The sequence below is a fragment of the Mauremys mutica genome, chromosome 4 (genome assembly GCF_020497125.1).
Source record: "Mauremys mutica isolate MM-2020 ecotype Southern chromosome 4, ASM2049712v1, whole genome shotgun sequence".
Classification (NCBI taxonomy): domain Eukaryota; kingdom Metazoa; phylum Chordata; order Testudines; family Geoemydidae; genus Mauremys; species Mauremys mutica.
In genome coordinates this window covers 88,681,437-88,705,814 of record NC_059075.1, presented here as the reverse complement: position 1 = coordinate 88,705,814, position 24,378 = coordinate 88,681,437, and the positions used below count along the sequence as shown (strand labels likewise).

The 24,378-nt window shown below is 40.9% G+C and overlaps 1 protein-coding gene across 3 annotated transcripts; it reads left to right on the top strand.

The window, feature by feature from the left end:
* The first annotated feature begins 513 nt into the window (after nt 1–513).
* LIN7C (lin-7 homolog C, crumbs cell polarity complex component) lies at nt 514–22,052 on the top strand. 3 transcript variants are annotated; one of them, XR_006579120.1, is made up of 7 exons: nt 514–606; nt 11,301–11,419; nt 13,088–13,159; nt 13,488–13,697; nt 14,739–14,830; nt 18,645–18,723; nt 19,294–19,428. XR_006579120.1 is itself a non-coding variant. In XM_045015594.1 (5 exons), exons 1-5 carry the CDS (start codon nt 570–572, stop codon nt 19,447–19,449), a joined length of 594 nt encoding a protein of 197 aa, XP_044871529.1. In that variant the 5' UTR covers nt 514–569; the 3' UTR covers nt 19,450–22,052. The 3 variants fall into 3 exon arrangements, 2 of the variants coding, with proteins under 2 accessions (XP_044871529.1, XP_044871530.1); XM_045015594.1 differs by lacking the exons at nt 14,739–14,830; nt 18,645–18,723 and having other exon boundaries at nt 19,294–22,052; XM_045015595.1 differs by lacking the exons at nt 13,088–13,159; nt 14,739–14,830; nt 18,645–18,723 and having other exon boundaries at nt 19,294–22,052.
* Nucleotides 22,053–24,378: the final 2,326 nt, after the last annotated feature.

The following is a 24,378-nucleotide window of genomic DNA, read 5'->3' as shown; positions in this document are numbered from 1 at the left end:
CACTTAGATTAAATTAACAACATAGAAACTACGGGCCCCCTGGGCAGTCCCACGCGCACTTACATAAAAGTAAAGGCACGCACTGAGTTCCTCCTACTTGTACCCCTTGCTTAGATCATTTTAACAACACACAAGCACCACGCAAGGCCCTGGCCCCCCACACAGATTAAATGGATGGCAGACAAGCAGCACATACAGAGCGCATCACGCACACTGCGCTGGGGTGCACGGCACGCGGGGACTGGCACGGCAGCAGCCTGCGCCGGGTGCCTCCCCCGCCGCCCCGCGCTCGGGGCGCGCCCCGCGCTACTCAGGGCACGCGCGGGGGGGGGGCCGGCTGCGAAGCCTCCCGCCCGCCCCGGCGCTGGGATGGATTCCGGGGCGCGAACCTCGCAGGGCCTGGACCCGGGGGCGGGGCACCCAAGCCGGCGGGGGCGGGGGCGGGGGCGGGGGGGCTCGGCGCGCGGACACAGACGCACGAGGTCGCGCTGGGAGACCAGCCCCGCCCCCTAACGCCCTCTCCCTCCCCGCGCGCGTCACTTCCGGGTGCGGGCGCGAGCGAGGGGAAGATGGCGGCGCTGGGGGAGCCTGTGCGGCTGGAGAGAGGTGAGCGCGCGGGGGTGACGCTGCTCCCCCCCACCCCCACCCCCACCCCGGCCGGGAGCTGCGTGCGGGACGCTGCCCGGCTCCCCGCGCTGCTGACGGGGAGCGGAGCCGGGCAGCGCCGCTGGGCTGTCGCGGTTCGACGGGGCGGAGCCCTGGCTGGGCCCCTCCCCCGCGCCCCCCTGGCTGCGGCAGGTCAGTGACACTCCCGGGCGGGGCGAGCCCCGAGGTGCCCGGCGTCTCCCTGTGCGTGGACAGCGGGACCCGAGTTCTCCTGGTGCTCGTTTCAGTGGCCCCATCGCTCTGGGCGTGGCTACAAGAGAGATCTTACAGCAGCGCAGCTGCACTGGTACAGCGGTCAGCTCTCTAGTGTAGACATAACCCAAGTGTGGGATCATAGAAGCCGGTAATTACGCTCATCGGGGGGGAAGGTGCTGGTCCTGCTGCCCATACGCCACCTTATACTAATAGTCCAGTGCTGAGAGCACTCACCCAGGATGTGGGTTACCTGGTTCAAAGCCCCAAGTCAGAGCACAGGCTTGACACCATCTCTCCTAACTCACGTGAGTACCCCAACCACTGGGCTATGGTGAATTTTGGGGTGAGGCTCTCGATCTCTCCTGTTGAAACTGTTCCACTTTGTAGAAAATACTTAAATAGCCATTGAGTCAACAAGAGAGAGACACTATGTGAGAGACTTTGTAGCCTAATAGTTAGAGTACTCACCTGAAATGAGACGCTCAAGTTCAAGTCCCTTCTCTAATGACTATTTTCAGTCTAGCACCATGTCTCTCTCACCAATACAAAATCCCATACAGATACAGTGCAGTTTTTGAAAGTCACATAATCCCCACATTAAGTCTTTGAACATATTAATGGATAATCAGTGATTGGCATTAGGCTGAATATTGATTGTTTGGGATGCAGTGGGATTTGGGGAAAGGCGGTAGCTAAAGTTGAGAAAAGTAAATGAGTGGGAGTGTGGATAACTTAACAGCCTGTTTAATTGCTTTTTACTGGTGTACATTTATGAGATGCATAGTCCTAACTTAAAGTTAATATATTTGTGAGAATGCATATATTGTTAGTACAAATACATTGTCTACCTGAGAATGCAGCTGTTGAAACTTTCTGATGATTTTCTTCTCTTCTTCCTCCTCCCTGTTCCACCAATAAATCATCTGTAGTGTGAGGGAAAAGTTCTGTAAATAGAGATATATGTAAGTTGCTTCCTACTCCACAGCTCTGCAGTCCCCCTCCCCCAAAGTTTGCTAATTAGAGCAGCTGCTTTGGCAATGGGATTAGCTGATCTTGGTAAACCCTGGAGCAGCATCCTCCCCCACCTCATTACCTTGTCATTGTGCTTTAGCCATGAAAACAAACAAATCTGTGCAGAGTTACCTAGTACGAATCAGTGGAACAAAAGAACTATTTTATGTTTTCTTGCATATTGGTCTTGCCTCTTAAAATAGAGGGGGAATACCGGTAAAAGAGTACAGTATAATAGTGTGTACATATATGACATATACTGAAGGGCCGCACTATTTGCAGAAATAACCAACCTCTTAATTGTGCTAGTGTTAACTTTTGATAATTAAATGATATCATTATCAGGCTAAGGGAATAAACTGATCACAAAGAGTTGGTATGTAACCTAGGAAATGAGGGAAAATGTTTAAAAAATTTACCACACATTTACTAGCAATGGGACTAAATCTGCTAACCAGAGGCACATATTAGAGAGACAAGGTGGGGGAGGGAATATGTTTTATTGGATCAACTTCTGTTGGTGAGAGAGACAAGCTTCGGGACCTGAAAAAGAGCTGTGAAAGCTCAAAAGCTTGTCCCTCTCAGCAACAGAAGTTGGTCCAAAAAAAGATATTTCCTCACCCACCTTGTCTCTCTAATATCCTGGGACCAACATGGCTACAATACTCTTGCTTGAATCACAACCAACACCCTTTTTAGCAATTTCATTGGAAGCCAGGGATGAGAGACTAACCTCTCACACCTTTTAGAGTGGAGGCACTAGTAGAATTATGTAGAGAACCTTGCACTGCTACTGTCTTTAAATATACCTCTGCTCTAGTTAACTTTGCCTCTAGGGTTGTCAGTCTAGTGTAGGGGTAGGCAACCTATGGTACGCGTGCTGATTTTCAGTGGAACTTACACTGCCTGGGTCCTGGCCAGGGCTGGCTCTAGGCACCAGCGAAGGAAGCAGGTGTTTGGGACGGCCAATGGAAAGGTTTCAGAGTAGCAGCCGTGTTAGTCTGTGTCCGCAAAAAGAACAGGAGTACTTGTGGCACCTTAAAGACTAACAAATTTATTTTAGCATAAGCTTTCGTGAGCTGCAGCTCACTTCTTCGGATGCATAGAATGGAACACACAGACGGGATATTATAAATACAGAGAACATGAAAAGGTGGAAGTATGCATACCAACAGGCAGAGTCTAATCAATTGAGATGAGCTATCGTCAGCAGGAGGGAAAAAAACTTTTTGAAGTGATAATTAAGATGGCCCATAGAAGGTGTGAGGAGAACTTAACATAGGGAAATAGATTCAATTGGTGTAATGACCCAACCATTCCCAGTCTTTGTTTAGGCCACAGTTAATAGTATCTAGTTTGCATATTAATTCAAGTTCAGCAGTTTCTCTTTGGAGTCTGTTTTTGAAGTTTTTTTGTTGCAAAATTGCCACCTTCAAGTCTGTCACTGAGTGGTTAGAGATGTTGAAGTGTTCTCCCACTGGTTTTTGAATGTTATGATTCCTGATGTCAGATTTGTGTCCATTTATTCTTTTGCGTAGAGACTGTCCGGTTTGGCCAATGTACATGGCAGAGGGGCATTGCTGGCACATGATGGCATATATCACGTTGGTAGATGTGCAGGTGTACGAGCCCCTGATGGCGTGTCTGATGTGATTAGGTCCTATGATGGTGGCACTTGAATGGATATGTGGACAGAGCTGGCATCGGGCTTTGTTGCAAGAATAGGTCCCTGGGTTAGTGTTTATGTTGTATGGTGTGTTTATGTTGTATGCTGGTGAGTATTTGCTTCAGGTTGGGAGGCTGTCTATAAGCGAGGACTGGCCTGTCTCCCAAGATCTGTGAGAGTGAGGGATCATCTTTAAGGATAGGTTGTAAATCTTTGATGATGCGCTGGAGAGGTTTTAGTTGGGGGCTGTAGGTGATGGCTAGTGGTGTTCTGTTATTTTCTTTTTTAGGCCTGTCCTGTAGTAGGTGGCTTCTGGGTACTCTTCTGAATGCTTGATAGAGATCTTGTAGGTGTTTATCTCTGTCTGAGGGATTGGAGCAAATACGGTTGTATCTTAGAGCTTGGCTGTAGACAATGGATCGTGTGGTGTGTCCGGGATGGAAGCTGGAGGCATGTAAGTAAGTATCGCGGTCAGTGGGTTTCCGGTATAGGGTGGTATTTATGTGACCATCGTTTATTAGCACAGTAGTGTCTAGGAAATGGACCGCTTGTGTGGATTGGTCTAGGCTGAGGTTGATGGTGGGATGGAAATTGTTAAAATCACGGTGACGGGTCCTTCAGTCCCTCTCCTCTTCTTTGAGCTGCCGCCGAAGAGGAAGAGAGGAAATGAAGGACCTGCCGCTGAATTGCCACAGAAGAATGAGCTGCTGCCAAAGTGCCCGCCGATTGGCTTTTTTTTTTTTTTTCCTGCTTTGCCACTTGGGGCAGCAAAAAAGCTGGAGCCGGTCCTGGTCCTGGCCGCTGGTCCAGGGGGCTCTGCATTTTAATTTAATTTTAAATGAAGCTTCTTAAACATTTTAAAAACCTTACTTGCTTTACATACAACAATAGTTTAGTTATATATTATAGACTTATAGAAAGAGACCTTCTAAAAATGTTAAAATGTATGACTGGCACGTGAAACCTTAAATTAGAGTGAATAACTGAAGACTTGGCACACCACTTCTGAAAGGTTGCTGACCCCTGGTCTAGTGCCTCCCACAGTCGTCAAAAATTCGCTTTTAAAGTGCATGTGATTAATCAGAAAATCTGCTTGCTGCAAATAAAATCCATCCTTTAAATAGTGTGTTGTGGGTTTGATGTCACATTGGTTTTGTTACATTATTTTAATTTACTGTTTTTAATGGCGTTATCTCCAAGCATGTGAGGTTTTTTCCTTGGAGCCCCTCTTGAGTCAATTTGATATCCAATTTAGTCTCTTGTTGTTTTGAATAATGGGCCAAATTGGGGCATACCTAGTGTGGCAGTGCAAGGGGACACAAAGTGCCCAGTTAACCACATCATGGGGAGCAGTGAAGGAAGGTTCCATAGAACTGTTGTATCTCCCCAACCCCCTCAGCCTCTTGCAGGTGGGTGGGAGTGAATGGGGTAGGATCTGAGTGGAGGAGACATAGCTGCACTGGGGAAGGCATGTTGTTCCAGTTATGCATCTAGCTCAGTTTACTCCCTCTTCAGAGCACCAGGAGAATCTGGAGAGAGATTGGGACTGAGGCCTTGTCTATACACAAGTTGTACTGCATTAACTGTATTAGTATGAAAAAAGATATGCCAGCATAAAAGTGCTTATATTGGAATATCAGCATCCACCCTCTGGATACCAGTTACACCTGTATAACTATTTTAGTTTTAAAAAAAAATCACACTTCCTAACTGTCCACAAGGGCCAATGCAATCTTTGCATGCATAAACATGGGAATTTCAAGTCAGAATAGAGAGGTTGTTTTACTCCCTATTTGGCACTGCTGTGACCCATGCTGGAATATTGTGTCCAATTCTGGTGTCCGCAAGTCTAGAATGATGATGTTAAACTGGAGAGGATTTAGAGAAGAGCCACAAGAATGATTAAAGGATTAGAAAACATGCCTTGTCGTGATGGTTCAAGGAGCTCAATCTGTTTAACAAAAAGAAAGTTAAGGGGTGACTTGATTAATTTATAAGTAGCTTACTTTAAGTACCTACCTGGGAAGCTGGAATGTGATGATAGAGGACTCTTCAGTTAGCTGAGAAAGGTATAACATGATCCAATGTCTAGAAATTGAAGCTAGACAAATTCAGACGACACATAAGGTGTGAATTGTTAAGTGTGGGTAATTAACCATTAAAACAATTTACCAAGGGTTGTGGATTCTCCATCACTGGCAATTTTCAAATCAAGATAGGCTCTAGGATACGGGTAGTCAATAGGAAGACTGTGGGCCAAATCTGGACTACCAGATGCTTTTGAATGGACTCCAAAATCTTTTATTTACTCATTATTGTTGTTTTTTTATTATTTTTCTCTGGAGTTTGGAACTTAACTATACCTTGACCAAGAAATTTGAACCTTGACAACAAATAATCAACTTACCCCTGCTCTGGGAATTATTTGGGGGTAGTTCTATGGTCTGTGTTATACAGGAGATGAGACTAGATGATCACAGTGATCCCTTCTGGCCTTAGAATCCGAGTTCATGAAATAATTATAATGGTACAAAATTTATGCTCAACCAGGCTTCAGCTGCTTCTGGGGCAATACAGTTATGTACTGCCCCTTACTCTGTACTTGTGTAAAAGACACCCTGGATCTCAAAATTACTGTCTGACTGTACTGAGCATTCTGCAGCCATAAATTAAATCGTACTCCACATTATATAACACAGTGTGTGGCATCTCCACTCTTTTGGGGAACTTACAACCAAAATAACATCACATCAGTGCCCTGTACCCCCTGTTGGCTCCCTATTTGCATCCTTAGTTTAATCTTTGAAATGCTCTTTGGGCTGGGGCCAGGGTCCTTCAAAGATTGCCTTTTTGTGATTGACCAACACCATTGCATTCAGAGGGATATGGAAATTGAGTTCCTAGGATGAAATTTCTGGGAGCTGGAGGCAAGGCATTCTCAGTTCCAGCTCCTAGACTGTGGAATACCTTACCAGAGAAGATCCAAACTGTCTAGTCTATCTTCTGAGCTTTTTGGGAAAAACAAACAACAAAAGCCCTTTCATCAGGTTCATGAGTGTCTGAGGGGAGGCAGGGGGGCAGAGAAATAGGAACTGGGTTGTCATAGGGGTTTCTTTAGCTCTCTACTCCTGAGGGAATGTGGAAGCCAGTAAATAATTAAAAGCGAGAACTGAGTTTTTCTTCGACAGGAACTTTTGTGTGTGTCTGTAGTGTTACAGACATTCTTGCTGACAGGTATTTTGAAATAAATTAACAAAATAATTGAAACTGGTCTGATGATGTAGTATTATTTTGACAAATAACATTTGCAGATTTTAACTTGTGCACAGAATTTTTTAATTTTTTGGTGCACAATTCCCCCAGGAGTAATTAGATTTCACCAGCCCAGTAACAAATATGAATCCCTGAAGTGCTATAACAGTCCTACCATGGAGTCGCAAACAGTCTCATTGGGCACTCCAGTCTATCTTATCTCCCAGGCAAGCTGGATTTAATGATAGTTGGTTGGCATGCACCAAGATCACAAAAGATTCAGGTTGCTTCCACTCCCCAGAGATGAGTCATTTATCGCAGGTTAATAGGTACCTTAGATATCACACCAAAGACTACTGCTTGTAGCCAAACTAAGGATTTATTGACCAGGAAAAATAAATGAATTATTTACAGGTTAATGCAGAGAGAGAGACAGACAGACACACACACACGTTACCATCTACGGTTCCAAAAGGTGACACACTTGTACCAATTTGTCAGCACTGAATGTCTATTAGGGCTAACCCAGGTTGACCATGTGGGATCTCTGCATCGGTTTCCTAGCTCCAGCCCTGTCAGAATTCAAACAGCAAAGAGATGAGAAATTTTCTGGTTCACTATCTTTTTTTTCCTTCTTCCAGAATTCAAGATGATGGGATGAGCCCTTTTGCACCTAGCCTGTGCAAGAACACTTAGCAAAATTTTGTATTGTGATGTTCCACAATGGCCCATTTAGTTTTGATAGTCCTTCCTTATGGGCATGAGGAAATATCTTTCATAGGGATTTAGTACTAGGTGAAGTTTTTTCTTGTTTGGTGGGTTATGTTCTGAACTATATAGCTAATACTTTAAGTATTACCTTTATAGCACAGGATACAGACATTATAAGTAGGATTAATACATTTAGCAATTTACTAGCAATTCATAAAGTCCAGACAGATAGTTATGAGTCCAATACTCAATTTAATCATACTAACACGCAGGTGAGCTGAACTGGTTTCCAGCAATGACTTTGTCAGTGCTTAGCTGCGGCCTAAATCCTTGGCAAGAGCTGGCCTCTGGTCTGCCTGTGTCATAAAGAAAATAATCTAACTTTTCAGGTACTCTTTCACACTATGCTGTGTAAGCTTTGTTTGGAAAAAATGGAGCTATCAGCTGACTTTAAAAATCAGTTTTATCATTCTCTGCCTAATTTCTCCCTATAACTAAATTCCTTTAAGCCTGTGTAAAAGTTATTGCATTTGTGGTTGAATTGACAGTTTATAAATAAAACTGTAATGTACTGTGTATATGTAGATTTGCACGAGGAAAAACTTCTGATCTTTGCCGCCTGTGGTACTTGTAAAACTGGAAGGCTGTATGCATTCTGTGAAAGCAATCATAAACTTGTTAAATGTCTGCTGCCACTTAAATAGGAAAAGGAAAAAAGATTCATTTTTTTAAATGTCACTGTCTTCTCCCATGTAACAATTGCTTTGTGTAGCATCTTGTCCCCAGAAAGGAGAGACAGCTATTTTTATCTATCTCTGTCCCTAGTGAATGGTGCTGTATAGCAGCAATAGTCCACAGAATTCATGATAAAACCATCCTTCCGAAACCCTGAAGTAAAAGAAGGTTGCAGTCCAGCAGCTCTTCAGTCCCATTCAAAGGTCATGATTCCCAGGTCACCCATCTGAGAGTCCGTAACCACTTCATCATGGTTCATTCAGCTGCTGTTCCAGGGCCTCGCTCTCCAGGCCTTCTGCCTGAGAGTTCCAAGACCTGCTTCTCTCTCATAAGTCTCGTCCATAGCCCTGAGTCAGGGCTCCTGCAAAAGAACTCTCCACACTGTTCCACTTAGCCAAGCTTCCCTGTCTGAGAGTCATACCCCAGCTCAGGGAATATTCTGAGCTGAGCTTCCTGCAGTCCTCCACTCAAGCCTGCTGCAAGGAGTTCTTCCCACAGTGTTCCAAACACCCAGGCCTTTCTGCTTATGAGTCCTATTCCTGCTCTGAGATCCACTCTCCAGCATCAACTCTTGTTTTGGGATCAGCTTCTCCTAACCAGGCTGGTGGTTCTTCCTAGGAACCTCTGCACACGCTCTCCTTTAACTTGGCAGGTTTTCCACAGCTCTGGTCAGTCCTCAACATCAACTTCTTGCTCTTCTCAATGGCTTTCTACCAGCTCTCTTCTGCTGCTGCTTCTCTTTCCTACATCTCTGTTCTTCCTCAGACAGCTCTCACCTGCCCTTCTCTCTCTCTCTGTCAGTGCTATCAGGCAGCTTTGACTCATCAGCGTTTTAAGCCCAGTTCAAGTGAGCTGATGAGTCACAGCTTTGGCCCTACTCCCTCTTAAAGGGCCAGTGTCGCCCAGTAACAGACCTTAGCTGCTTTCCCTTCCTCTGTCCATACCTGCTTCCTATGAAGTGTTTAAGCTTAGTCAGCTGTGCTCCCAGTCAGTTGGACCAGAACTCTCCACAGACAATCCATAGGTGGTTTCACCACTTAAAATAAGCAGAGCAATGAGCTTTGCTTTTTCAGGCAATTTTCCTGTAAGATTCTCTTGGCCACCTCTGACCATGTCCCAGCCTTAACAATGTAGGCAAGTAGTGAGGGAAGCTTGTACAAAGTTGTCTGGCAGGTGAAACTTGTAGATCTGCTACACAAGTAATTTCTCCATCTAGCAAAGCCCTGGTGGTTTTTCACAGTTGATCTCAGATCTGCCAGACAGGAACTTCCATTGCCAATATTTATCATAGATGAGATGGGTGGGTGTGACATATCAGAGTACAACCCAGACTAATGAGCAGTTGTGTTACTCCTGCCCTGGAACCTTGGGTGCCTTACAATGCCTTGGTGAAGTAGCTCTTACCTGGGCCACTCACAGATAGCCCTTCTAGCTTGCAAGCCACACCCTGAGCATCTACATGTAACTGCGGCCTGCCAACCACACTTGGGTTACACTTTTTACTCTCACCAGCCTTGCTTATACTGCAGGGTCATCCAAACATATCCCAGTTTCAGATTTCCACCAGAAATCTGTCCTGTACTGCCCGGCCCTCTCCCAGAGAGTACAAAATATTATAAGTCCATTATTCCTTTAAGGGAATAATATGCACATAACTTGTCACCCCAAATGGCGTTACCCGGGCACTTCAGCTTGAACACACTGGATTAGATAAAACATGTTTATTAACTACTAAGAGAAAGAATACAAGTACTGAGACATAAAAGCCAGAAATGGTTACAAGAAAAATAAAGATAGTAAAACATCTTAATACCTACCTTAACAAGCTATTTCAGATTCAAGCAAAGTTTCTCACTGTGTGCTTTCAGCAGTCTTGCTAACCAAACTCTGTCCAGAGTCCAGCACTGGCTTCCTTTTTCGCTTCAGGTACTGTGTGTGTCATGGGTAGGGAGACAGAGAGGGGTGCCTTTGGGTACTTGTCCCCCTCTTGAAAAATATTTACAGCTGGGCACTCGGAGATAGAGAATCTATGTGGAAGGACATTCCCTGCTGCTTTTTTTTCTCACGCATTTGAGTGTTCTTTTTGTTTCCTTCTCTGACCAATGACTCTGTTTACTACTTAAATGCAAATTAAGCAGAGTACACATTCCTTTGTTTAGGATAGACCTGTTTGCTAACCTTAGTTTGGGGAGGGCTATGGGAGTTGGAACATGTGTTAATAATATCATACAGGAAAATCTTATAACTTTATATACAATGTTCCACACATATTTTATCAGGATGATACTGACCAGCAAATTATGAGTTTTCAAATGATACCTTACAAGACATGCCTTGTACAAAAAATATTACAATAGTATGGAGGGTCTGAACAGGGTAGATTCTGTCACAGTGGGTAAATATGGAGAGAAGGGAGGCATAGAGTCAACAAGACTCAGAGGTTGGTAGGGGCTGTAACTGGGGAGGCAGGTAGAGCCAGGAAGGCAAGGAAGCCAGAAGTACAGGATATGCAGTGACTGGGAAGCTATGTTGGCAGTGGGTCTCCCCACTGGTGGAGGGTGGATAAATCATCAGGGTAACCGAAACAGTGTGCACTGTTACCCAGTATACCCATACCAGCCCCTCTACTCAATTCTTTTTTTTCTACCTGTGTAGTCCCCTTCCTCATTCCATGTGTGAATGCTGATGTTGATCAATGTTGATTTTAAACAAAGTAGAATGGAGGATGAGACAGGGACCATAAAAAGCACACATTGATGGGGCGTGGAAAGTGGTACAGGCAACTAGGAACGGATTCAAAGGATCAGCAGGACAAGTAGATTTCAACATATGAGGATCTTGAAGATGAGATATGCAAGGAGTCATTGGAGGGAGGGCCTGGATATTGATGCATTAACTGGTGTCTTCTCAGTAGTATTTAGTGATTGTGTTAAAGGAAACACATGTAAGCATCCTTAATTCTCACTTACAAAGTGGTGTGTATGTGTGTGCATGAACGCACTAAAAGAACATTCTCTGAGTAAATGTCAGGTGTTCATCATATCAATATTCTGTCTTTCCCCAGACATCTGCAGAGCTATTGAGTTGCTGGAAAAATTACAGAGGAGTGGAGAAGTACCACCACAAAAACTACAGGCTTTGCAAAGGGTCCTTCAAAGTGAGTTCTGTAATGCTGTGAGAGAGGTAAGTTAACCTGGCATAAACAAATAGCAACCAAAAATACCAGATATATGCCTGCTTCTAACATGTACTGTTGTACCTGCTGAGCAGGAACAAAGCTAGCTGTCACAAGAGTTTGTTTTGAATTACTTTTTAATCTGACCTCAAATCTATTATCTGCAAACTTTCGGGCTTAATTCTTTATTAAAAAAAAAGTAGGAAAGGATTTAAAACAAAACGAACAATTGTCTTAACATACTTAGATTTAAATTTTGCCCCTGAATAACCTAGATAAGGATATATTATCTTAGGTTACAGAAAGCCAATTAACAATTCACACCTTTCTTGGAGAGAGAACTTGAGGGTCTGACTTTCCTGTCAGCTACAAGCACCTGTACTCTAAAGTGCAAGTGAGGGCTTGTCTTCACTACTAAAAAAAAAGTGGGTGGGAGTGGGTGGGGAGGAGGCTGTGTGTTTTACCTCAGGGTAACTAACCCATGAGCTATCACAAGGTAAAGACACAGTGAAGACAAGACACTTTTTTACCACAAGGTAAACTCACCAGAGTTTGACCTCTGTGAGTTTACTTTGCAGTAAAACAAAAGTGTCTTGTCTTCACAGTATTATTATGAGATAGCTCATGCGCATTAGTTACTCTGAGGTAAAAAATGCATCTTTTTTTAAATAATGAAGACAAGCTGTGAGTCAATACAAATGTGACACTCTTCTGTCTCCGCCTTATGATTAACATTCTGTTCTAGCATTAATTAGCATCTCCGCAAGGCTCTCACTCCCTTACCTGCACTCGGAATGGTTTTTCCAGGTGTGTGGGTGGGAGTAGTTGCAGATCCAACTATCGCTTTTGGTTTCAGTGATAGCAGTGATATTCACTGTGCTTGAATAGCCCATTCAGTAGACCCAGGGGAAGGTGTGACGTACTGTCTCAGTCCTGTCTCAGGCTATGTCTATGCTACAACCTATATCTACAAAACTTGTCGTTCAGGAGTGTGAATATTCCACCGAGTGGCATAAATTACACTGACATCAGTATCAGAGGGGTAGCCGTGTTAGTCTGGATCTGTAAAAGCAGCAAAGAGTCCTGTGGCACCTTATAGACTAACAGACGTATTGGAGCATGAGCTTTTGTGGGTGAATACCCACTTTGTCGGATGAACAGACGTATGGGAGCATGAGCTTTCGTGGGTGAATACCCACGAAAGCTCATGCTCCCATACGTTTGTTAGTCTATAAGGTGCCACAGGATTCTTTGCTGCTTTTACTGACATAAGTGCTCGTGTGCACAGCACTATATCTGCAGGAGAGCTTCTGCTGCTCGCAAAGGTGGATTTTTTTATGCCGATGGGACAGCTCTCCTGGCAGCATATTGCGTCTTCACCAGACGTGCTGCAGCAGCGCAGCTGTGTTGGTACAGCTGTGCCATTACAGTGCTTTATGTATAGACATGGCCTCAGCTTGAGGTGTCTTTCCAATAGGGCAGATTTGTTCTCTTTCAGGCACATACTCTTTCTTTCTGTAAATTAGGAAATGCAATTTTGAGAGTAGTAGCAGAAGTATTGATCTCTTGTCACACATCTAACACAGTAGATTATTTGTCACACCATCTAAGCAGAAAACCTATCTATTCATTTTTCCCATTAAATTATGTACCTACTAAATAACTTTGTCCTAAAGGTATATGAGCACGTATATGAAACTGTGGACATCAGCAGTAGCCCAGACGTGAGAGCTAATGCTACAGCAAAGGTAAAAGTCTTACTATAACTAGAATAGAATGTAATAGTTTGTCACAGAAAGGGTGATCTAGATGTCTCCTTCTGATCTGACCTGTTAATCTGTCAGTTGTATGAACAAGTTATGAAAGACGTGTTATTTCAAATGACATTCATTTTTATTTAATTCAAAATGACCCTTTGTTTTCGTATTCTGATGTTGGTACCTAGGATACACATTATTTTTACTTCATTGTCTGTCTCAAAAACCTTTTCAAATGCTTACCACCTCTGACTATAAGAGATGGAGACTTTCTAAGATTCTGATTTTAAGAAAAAGTAAATAGTTTTGTTTCTTATAGGCCACAGTTGCTGCATTTGCTGCCAGTGAAGGTCATTCACATCCCAGAGTTGTTGAACTGCCAAAAACAGAAGAAGGTCTTGGATTCAACATTATGGGAGGCAAAGAGCAAAACTCTCCAATCTATATCTCTCGAATTATCCCAGGCGGTATAGCTGATAGACATGGGGGACTGAAACGTGGAGACCAGCTTCTTTCTGTAAACGGAGTGGTATGAATTGACTTTAACTTTCAGTTGTAGTAACTACTTGTGTCCACTTGAGGGTGTATAGAGACTGTAGTCTGCAAAAGCCTGCTGCCTTTTTTTAGTGTGGGCAAAGTGATAGAAATCTCATCCTCTTGTTTGCAGTTGATTCATAATTAGCAAGACTAGGATATTGGACAAAAACTTGAGTATGACCAGGGTTCTTGGACTATGCTTTGCTATTGTACATGAATTCACTAAATGGTAATACAAGTATACAATTACCTGAGGCAATATTTCAGAGCATGGGAGGATAAATAAGGCCAAATGTTAAGTACTCTATTTTGAAGCAAACTGTATTATTACCTTATGAAATAGTTTTACAGTTACAGATGGGCATAATTTTTTCAACAAATAGTAAATTTGCCAAAAAATGCTGTTTTGGTGCAGCCAAAACTATTTGAAAATTGGGGTCAAATTCAGTGAATAGTTTCTGCTGAATAAAAACTGGAAAAATAATTCAGAAGTCAAAATGGTTTGTTTTGAAATTTTTCAAACAAACTGTTAGGAATCAGCCTGTACCATTTCAAAATGCCATTTTGAACTGACCAAAGAGAGGTTTTTTTGCTTTTTCATTTCAGCACGAAAAACGGGGGGGGAGAGGATCAGTTTTAGTTTGCAATTATTTTTTTGGTTTGGCCACCAAACCTAAAAAGCAATTATTCATTCAGCTCTAGTTACAGTGGTGTTAAAGTGGTTCTGCTACATGTGTCCCTGATGTTGCAGACTTTTAATAATGTGAATTTTTGCATCTTGTAAGGTAAGTACCAAAACCATTCAATCTAAGGCAAGATAATATGACGGTCCTTTGATGTTGTCATTGTCCTGATAAAAATGCTGCTGGAGACTGAAAACCGTGACAAAGTGCAAGCTATAAAGTAATTTTTGCAGGGACTGTAATTTTTTCACCTAAGTGCTCAGAGTTTAAAAACCATTCCTCCAGTTTCTTATAAAAAGGAGCATGTATTTTAAACTCTGTCACTGATTTTTTTTTTTTTTTAAATTAAGCATCCATTTAGGCTGAAGATGCATAAAAGGCAGAACACATAAAATACCAACCTGTGGTCTTCTGGTGATGAGAAAAAGGAGACTGCTAAAAGGTTTTTAAATTATTTTGGTGTATATTTTTATAGAATAATTCTTGCTCCTCAGATGCTCTCAGACAGCTCTGAGTGAACTAGACAAGTTTTGATTGTACTTTCAAAAACTTTTAATTTATATGTACTAGTTAAAATTCAGGCTCTAGTAACTACTTGTACATACCTAACCTTATTTTATGACGTAGGTTTTAATTCAATCCTGTAGTCTGTAACCAGAGCCACTCTTGTGATGCAAAGGAATTCGAGAGCTATCAGATGTCCCCAATATTGGGATATCCCTAGCAGGCATAGTCATCTCTTATGCCCCTAGCATATGGAATGGGAAGGGGTCCTGGCCAAAGTGCTACAGCTGTTCTGTGCTGGTACCATGGTTCCTTGGGCTAGCCAGTGTATCTTTATAGAAATTCCCAAGTTGCTCTAAAATATACTGAGACAAGCATAGAACTGGCACCAGAGTCGATAAGCCTCAAGTGGCTTTCTTCTGCCTTCCTCACCCACAGACATTCCACCAAAAACAAACAAACAAACAAAAAACCACTTAGCAGACAGTGGGCATACATTTAAATATATATTTATAAAAATAAATAAAACTGGGATAAAGAACAGGAGTACTTGTGGCATCTTAGAGACTAACAATTTCCATCCCATCATCAACCTCAGAGTAGACCAATCCACACAAGCGGTCCATTTCCTAGACACTACTGTGCTAATAAGCGATGGTCACATAAACACCATCTTATACCGGAAACCCACTGACCGCTATACTTACCTACATGCCTCCAGCTTCCATCCAGGACACACCACACGATCCATTGTCTACAGCCAAGCTGTAAGATACAACCTATTTGCTCCAATCCCTCAGACAGAGATAAACACCTACAAGATCTCTATCAAGCATTCTTAAAACTACAATACCCACCTGCTGAAGTGAAAAAACAGATTGACAGAGCCAGAAGAGTACCCAGAAGCCACCTACTACAGGACAGGCCCAGCAAAGAAAATAACAGAACGCCACTAGCCATCACCTACAGCCCCCAACTAAAACCTCTCCAGCGCATCATCGAAGATCTACAACCTATCCTGAAAGATGATCCCTCACTCTCACAGACCTTGGGAGACAGGCCAGTCCTTGCTTACAGACAGCCTCCCAACCTGAAGCAAATACTCACCAGCAACCACACACCATACAACATAAACACTAACCCAGGCACCTATTCTTGCAACAAAGCCCGATGCCAGCTCTGTCCACATATCTATTCAAGTGACACCACCATAGGGCCTAATCACATCAGCCACGCCATCAGGGGCTCGTTCACCTGCACATCTGCCAACGTGATATATGCCATCATGTGCCAGCAATGCCCTTCTGCCATGTACATTGGCCAAACCGGACAGTCTCTACGCAAAAGAATAAATGGACACAAATCTGACATCAGGAATCATAACAATCAAAAACCAGTGGGAGAACACTTCAACCTCTCTAACCACTCAGTGACAGACTTGAAGGTGGCAATTTTGCAACAAAAAAACCTTCAAAAACAGACTCCAAAGAGAGACTGCTGAACTTGAATTAATATGCAAATTAGATACAATTAACTTAGGTTTAAACAGAGACTGGGAATGGTTGGGTCATTACACTAATTGAATCTATTTCCCTATGTTAAGTTCTCCTCACACCTTCTATGGGTCATCTCAATTATCACTTCAAAGGTTTTTTTTCTCCTGCTGATGATAGCTCATCTCAATTGATTGGCCTCTTCCAGTTGGTATGCGTACTTCCACCTTTTCATGTTCTCTGTATGTATAAATATCCCCTGTCTGTGTGTCCCATTCTATGCATCTGAAGAAGTGAGCTGTAGCCTATGAAAGCTTATGCTGAAATAAATTTGTTAGTCTCTAAGGTGCCACAAGTACTCCTGTTCTTTTTGCGGACACAGACTAACACGGCTGCTACTCTAAAACTGGGATGTGTGTGCATGCACATGTACGGTACATTGGTTTTATGTTACCAATTTTAAATGAAGAAATATCCTCATACCTCTGAGCACATTCTTAACATCTTAATATATTTAATATGCCGCAGACTTGTTTTTAATAACTGTATTCAGAATTAACTTAGTGTCACAGTTTCAGGAGTAACTGCACCTGTATTCCCCATCCGTGGTCCCTAAGGGTGCCCACTTACCATTTCAGGTTCCCACCAGTCACCTTTCTTGGATGGAGACTCATGGCTCGCTCCTTTCTGATGGGGCGTTTTAGGCTGTACAGCTGCCTGCCTTACACTGTGATATCTCCAGCAAGCTAGTCTGCCTAAGGCTCTGCCCTGTGCATTGCTTTCTCTCTGAGGACAATGGCAGTGTTGTTTTGCTTTGGTTTTTTGTTAACCAGTGACCACACAACTGTAACAAAATGAAGTACATTTATTCTTAGGTCAAAAGCATTGCAGAGAAAACATTAAAAAAAAAAAACAACCCAACAATAAATACACCTCTACCCTAATATAACATGGTCCTCGGGAGCCAAAAAATCTCCCTTATAGGTGAGACTGCGTTATATTGGGTTTGGTCTGGTACGGCGTGCTGGCCGGCTTCCCCGGTGGTGATTTAAAGGGCCCAGTGCTCCAGCCGCTGCGGAGAGCCCCGGGCCCTTTAAATCACTGCCAGAGCTCCAGCAGTGAGGCTCGGGAGGGGATTTAAAGGGCCTGGGGCTCCCTGCACGGCCAGAGCCCCAGGCCCTTTAAATCACCGCCGGAGCTCTGGCAGTAGGGCTCGGGAGGTGATTTAAAGGGCCCAGGGCTCCACACAAATTCGGATAGAATGAGGTAAAGCAGCGGGGCTCGGGTGGCACTTTAAAGGGCCTGTGGCTCCCCGCTGCTTTACCGCATTATGTCCGAATTTGTGTTATATCGGGTCGCATTCTATCGGGGTAGAGGTGTAGTTTTAAACCCCACACTGAAGATACTAGGAATTGCTCATCTGTCTTATGGAGCCCCAGTAGACCAAAGTATTTCCAACCTTTCAATCCCAAGGATTGAGGTTCCCCTGGATCCAAGTTCCTGCCTGTTTGTTGAATCAAAAAGAAGACCCCAAGTCAGTTCAAGCTCATCCGTTTATACCAAAAGGCCTTTCTTTGTTTCTTAGTGTCTGGAGAAATACAGCGTGGATCAATATATGCAAACCACCCTAGGGATTGGTACTTCTCTGGGACTGTTTACAATCTCAGGAAGTGTAGTAATCACCCACCCCCAATTGCTTTTAGTTCCTGAAGGACCTGTGGTAACCCTCTCCTCATAGAGTTGCATACGGTCTTTGGCTCACAATGATACATAAAACATTAATAAATTTAATACAATCTGCTCACCAAAGACACTGCAGGTGGCTGCAATATCTGTCATAGCACTTAAAAGCTTCAGTGTATTGTTGCAAAGGCTTTAATGTTTATGCCTTTGCCAGAACCTAGCTAGTAGAGAATATTTTGAAAACGAGACTTTTGTCCATTAAAAGATATTAATGGTCTTTCCAGAATTTTTATACTAGTAACATTTAGTATGTCTTGTTTACAACAGAATTCAAATATATTTGTATAGACATAGTTTAGAAACTGTAAGCAAACTCATACTATTTTTCAGTTGATTTTTTTCAAATCTCTTACTGACGCCATGTATCCTTACAAGCTTCTCATGCCATTTTAAAAAGAGAACAACTTGTGCACCAACTGAAAAACAAAAAATGAAAATATCCAAGCACATTTTCTAAATTTGATAGAAAAGAAATAACTTGTTTTTTTTTTTAACTGTTGTCTTTCTTTTTGTAAGTAACTTTATAGTAACGGGGAAACCCTCCAATCAACAGGTACACCACCTGCCTTCTAGCTTCTAATAGCAGCAGTGGGAGGTAGGCTTGGGATAGTAATGTCATTGTGTTTGATAACTATAATAAAGTTGGGAGAAATAACTTTTGCTGACTGATGATAAAACATATGATGCCTGGATCTTATAACGGATTCAGTGGTGGGGAGAAGTTGCTAAATACTATTTGTCTGGAGGGAAAATTTTATAAATTCTATTAAATGTAGACTTTAAAACCTAAAAGACCATGTTTTAAAATGTTTCTCTTATTGTACTTATTGTGTGTGTAAAACATAAACTCTAGTGACTCTCAGTATGTCTGCTTGTTCCCTGACTCCCATGATAAATTAGTTGCTTGGCACTCATTTCCACATGATGTTTTTTTTTATGCTAGTTAGAAAAGAAAACACAAAGTCTGCCATCACTATTTGTTTGATGACTTGTTGAAGCTTCAGGTCTTTAACTGGGTGATAGTGCCCCTTGCATTACAGTTTCAAACCTGTCATACTTCTAGTTTTTTATTTTAATCATTTTTTTTGTGTAACAAAGGAGCGGAAGAATCTTCTGCAACACGTGTTCTTTGCTAATATAATATTTAATGGTTTATGCTTTACAGAGCGTTGAAGGAGAACACCATGAAAAAGCAGTAGAACTACTGAAAGCAGCTCAAGGAAAGGTTAAGTTAGTTGTACGTTACACACCAAAGGTCCTGGAAGAGATGGAGTCACGATTTGAAAAAATGAGATCAGCAAAACGCAGGCAACAGAACTAATACTGTACACTGTAATTTATGGAGAAAATTATATTCGGTTTTACAATTAACAGTTTGATTTGTGACCTAACAACATTAACTGCCCTAAACTATAAAAGATGCTATCCTTTGGGGGGGAAAAAAATCTATTTGCAATTTTATAAATGCCTTCCCTATTAACATCACTTAGTTTTAAAACACCCAAATGCTTCTTGAAAAAAGTTTACATGAGCATTTCTATCCAGTTGTTCTTACAGATCTTTTGCAAATAAAATCTTTAACTGTCAAGAAACATTTATAGACTTTTTTAAATGTATTTTTAATAAGATGTACTTCTACATTTGTAACATTCTTTTTTCTAAAGATTTTCATTTTGCATTATTTTAAAATTGATGAAAGTCGTCTTCAAAAATTTTTTGTGCTTAATGATTAAAAATCAAAGACTTTTACCTATGAAGCTTTTGGCACTTTTCTTCTTAAAAGCATACTGTACATCAGCTACATAAAGCTTATCATGACTTATTGTGTAGTTGGTAATAAGTACTGGATTTTGTAATTTTTGATGAGTGCATTGTTTTTACATATGTGCTAGGTCATACCTCACTATGATAAATGTTAACTTGGAAATTTTGTTACCTCTTCTGTAAATAATCTACAATGAACATTCACTTATAAATGATTTTTTAATAACTGACTTCTAAAAATCTGGAACAATCATTCCTATAATTTATATTATTTTATACTAATTTTTGAGCAGTTAGAGAAAAGTTGTATATTGATTGCTATTCATCTTGATTGTATCCATGTCTATTCATATTCAGAAAAAAGAACAATATATTTAATGCAATGCAGAAAGAATTTCATATGTATTTCCCTGACTTTTCCACTTCTTGTTTTAAAAGGTATTTGTCCTAACTGGGATTTGAATTTGTCCTATTGCAATCCTATAGAGATGAGCCACACAGGGTTGGGGGTAGTTAATACCTAAATTAATAAAGATTTTCCCTTTTGTGAAACTAAACAATGGTGTGGGATATCCTGGTTGACAGCTATAGTGATCTGCAAAAGTTAACAAACCTCACAAAACTGTACGATTCCAAAAGAAGAAAAATACCGATAACATCGTATTTTAACAAAATGGGATTTATTATTAGCTACTTCTAATCTGGAAAAATCTGATTCTTCTGGTTTCTAGTTCAGAATGAGTGATATCATAATATACCATGAATAGAGAATGTGGTGTTATCTGCTTTGGGGTAGGAACGAGGAAATCTGCAGATCAGATGCCTCCAGATGTGAAGTGGCTAATGACACTCTCAGTTGTGGTGCAGTGTTATTTTTAAGTACAGTTGAGACGATTACAATTTTGAACAGCTCCATAATTCTTGGAATCTACCAAGTTCTGGATTGTGCCCTTTTTTGTAATGACTTCACCTCTTAGTATACATCTAGAGGTAGCTTGACAGTATACTGGGTGTCTGTTCAATTGAAAGGCAGCTTTAAGTGCATCCTACTGACTAAACAAGTTAGTTCTTAGACGCTTAAACTGAAAAGTGCAGTTCTGAGTGTCTGGCTTATTTCTAATCTGTGTTCACATGGAATAACATGAAGTCAGTTGTAAACTTAATTCTACTGTATGAAAGATGGTAAAAAGTTAAAAATTTAAAAAATGATGGCATGAAGTTTATGCTTAGCTGGCCCAGTGTATAAGTAATAACACTTGCATGGTTGCTAAAAGCAAGTTAGAAATGTGAACCCTTTCTGGATGTTTGTAAGCATTGTAAGACTGTAAAGATAATATTTTAAAGGTTTTTGACAGTATAGTCTGAAATGCAATATGAATATTTATCAATTAGATGAAATTGAGCACTGAATTACATGGTTGAGTATCGTTAGCCTGTTTCAGAAGACTGCTTCTTACTGATGGGACCATGTTCTGAACTGTATATTTTTATGGAATGATTAATGTTTAAAATATTTAGACTAAAATCAGTAGTTAGGCCAATCATGGAAATGCTTTAATTTAATTGTAAAATAGTAGAGAATTGTTTTTAGAGCTTTATATATAAAAGAGAAGTATGAGTACAAGTAAAGACAATAAATATGTATTATAAAACTCATATACTTTGTGTTACTGGGTAAAACAATGTGTTTTGTTACCCTAAAGAAATATTTACTTTAGTGTAGCTAGAGCTGCTATAGGTAAATGCATTAGCATTTCCATTATAAACTATGGCTTTTGAATTCAGTAAATCAACTGTTCCAAAACTCTTTGGGTTGAAGCTTGGCATACATGCTATTGTGTGTGTTGGGGGTCGGGTTAATTAAAAAAACAATTGGAATTACCTGTTGTTTTTTTGTTCTAAAATTGCAATTATTACATTAGCAGTCTGTCCTCTTGCATGGTCTGAAAGCTCTCTGTAATTTTTAAAGTAAGGATGGGTTAAAAGTTACCAAGAAACTTACATTCTTTACTATTACTGAGTAGTAATTAGTCCCTACATGTGCAATACTTGGGCACACCATCATGAGTTCAGGACGGATGTAATTTCTGTGGATGATGTTATGCACCTGTTGAGAGGCCCTTGATTTAGGAACACAGAAAATAAAGAGGTGGAATTACACATTTTTGTGTGTAGATTTTTTTTGCTTCCTCATTTGCTACTCTACTTTCAGTGAACCACTCATTCAGAATCACTCATGGAGCTGAGCGTATTCATATCAGGTGCAAATGGCTATGCAAATTAAAATGCATGTGTGGAAGTTAATCCTATCAAGTTTACATTTTGGTCTGCTCTCTTAACAGCTGATTGGGTTGGGTTTGAGGGTCTCACTTTTTTCCTTATTTTGCAGTCTGGAGTTAATAGAAAGACTAGTGAAAAATTCCTGTGATTATGGAGGTACTGCCATCTCTCAGATGAGTACCTCAATTACTATGACTACTGTGTAAGGTCATTATCTTCTTTGATAAAATATGCCTGGCTTGGGATTTAACACTTCTGTACTGAACAAATTGCTGATTTTTAGTGTCCAAGCTTATCTATATTAAAAGGATATTGTTTTTTACTAGACTGGATTATGTATTCAAATAAATACACAAGTCCTTAATTTTCACTTGTATCGTTGACGTTTTAGCCATTAATAAAGAAGATAATGTCTTCATCTAAACAGCAAAATAACATGAATGGGACATAGATTAACAGTTACAAGGAAAAAATGAGGGAAGATTGCTGAAAGATCAAAAGTATTCTGTAGTCAATTGTGCTTCCTGAATAAAGATTTCCTTATCACTTTATTTCTGTTGAGTCATGTTTTAGTCATGCAGCCTGTAATCTGAAAAATAGATTTAATAGCTAAAATCGCTTCTCTAAGTCCAACATTTGTGAACTGTCATAACATTCCAGAAGTGGAGTTAAATTAAGTGCTCACTAATCTATCTACGTATCCATTACTATCACAGTAATCCATAATAAAATGTGGACAGGAGATGCTGTTTTAGTTTCCTCTGACTGACCAAGACTAAAAGTAACCTTTTCAGTTTAATGTAAGTTAGGTTACTATTAAAGTAATATTGTAATTCATAGCCAACATTTGGCTTTGGCTGTTCTAGAATAACAAACTGAAAGCCTGCCTTTTATGAGACAGGAATAATTCATATGGCGCTAAATGGGCTCTGTAGTATGTCTTGAAAGCAGCATAAACAGCTTTGTATCCGCTTGAATTCTTGAGCTATTGTGTAATTTCAGTTTTGTCACAGTGGAAAATTACATTCCCAAATATGATCCATATTCATAAACCTTGAGATTTCTAAATGTGACTATACCCCACCTTTAATAAACAAAACAAAAAACAAAACAATTAGCTGTACAAAACACAACATGATTCAAGGCCCACTGACTTCAGGGGGGGATTGGATTAGACCCATAACATATATTTTCTCTGTAAAAACCTAAATTAATGCACATTAAATTTGAGAATATAACCACAAAATACAGTGGACCCTTTAGATTGCAATACCCTTATCCTGTTTTGTGGCTTTGCAGAATGCACCCTTAAGTAGAATTTTTGTTTAATTCCTAACTAAGCAGAATTCAATCGGTGTCATTCACTATCGCTAGGATAAATTGGTTCCCTGAGAGCCATCTTGGGTTGGCTGGCCTGATTGAGTATTGGTGTAATTCTCTCCCAATTCCAAGATTTGTCAGATGCTCACACCCCACACTTAAATATTTGGAGATCTTTAAAATACTTAATGACCCAAAGTTGTATAGTTAATATTTATTTAAAATGAAAGGACAAGGGACCTTTAAAGTGTTTTCTGAAAATGATGCTTATTTTTTACCTGAGTTATGTTTAAGATTTGAATTAAAAAAAAAAAATTCTTAATTCAACCCATGCCACAAATACCTCATGGGCATGAGATGCTACAATTTGAGGTAGAACGAGGAGTGCTGAATTCAGGAAGCCTGGGTGTTAGAATTATAGTCCCTGTGTCCCATTCATTGGATGGAGGAACATCATGGATTTCTGTACTATGTCCCTCGGGCATACTGATGCATGTATTGAAGGTAAGCAGTGTATTTTACAATAAAATAATCACTGGCATTTCTGAGCCTGCTGTTAACTGACGTCTGCTACTGCACACTCATGATGATTTAGCAGTCCAATGAATGGCTGTCTGAATTGATCATAAACATATTTTAAAGTTATTTTGATTTATACTATTGTAAAACAGCACCCATCCTAGGGTCTGCATGCCCTTGACAATCTTGTAAAATACACAGTTTAAATATTTGACTCCACTCCTTCCTGCCCGCTATTTCCTAAACACAGTACTTTGATGAGCAGCAAAATGTAAACAAAACCTAAGCCCTGCAACAATCCTTTTCCCTCCCTACTGGACAGATTCTCACAAATCTCCCTCTTCCCCCCGCAATCCCATCCTCCTCA

Excerpts from the sequence above, each read along its gene's own strand:
- LIN7C (XM_045015594.1), top strand. The coding sequence starts at position 570 with ATGGCGGCGCTGGGGGAGCCTGTGCGGCTGGAGAGAG. Across the intron at positions 607-11,300 it reads GCCTGTGCGGCTGGAGAGAG|ACATCTGCAGAGCTATTGAG; the intron begins GTGAGCGCGCGG and ends GTCTTTCCCCAG. Across the intron at positions 11,420-13,087 it reads TCTGTAATGCTGTGAGAGAG|GTATATGAGCACGTATATGA; the intron begins GTAAGTTAACCT and ends TTTGTCCTAAAG.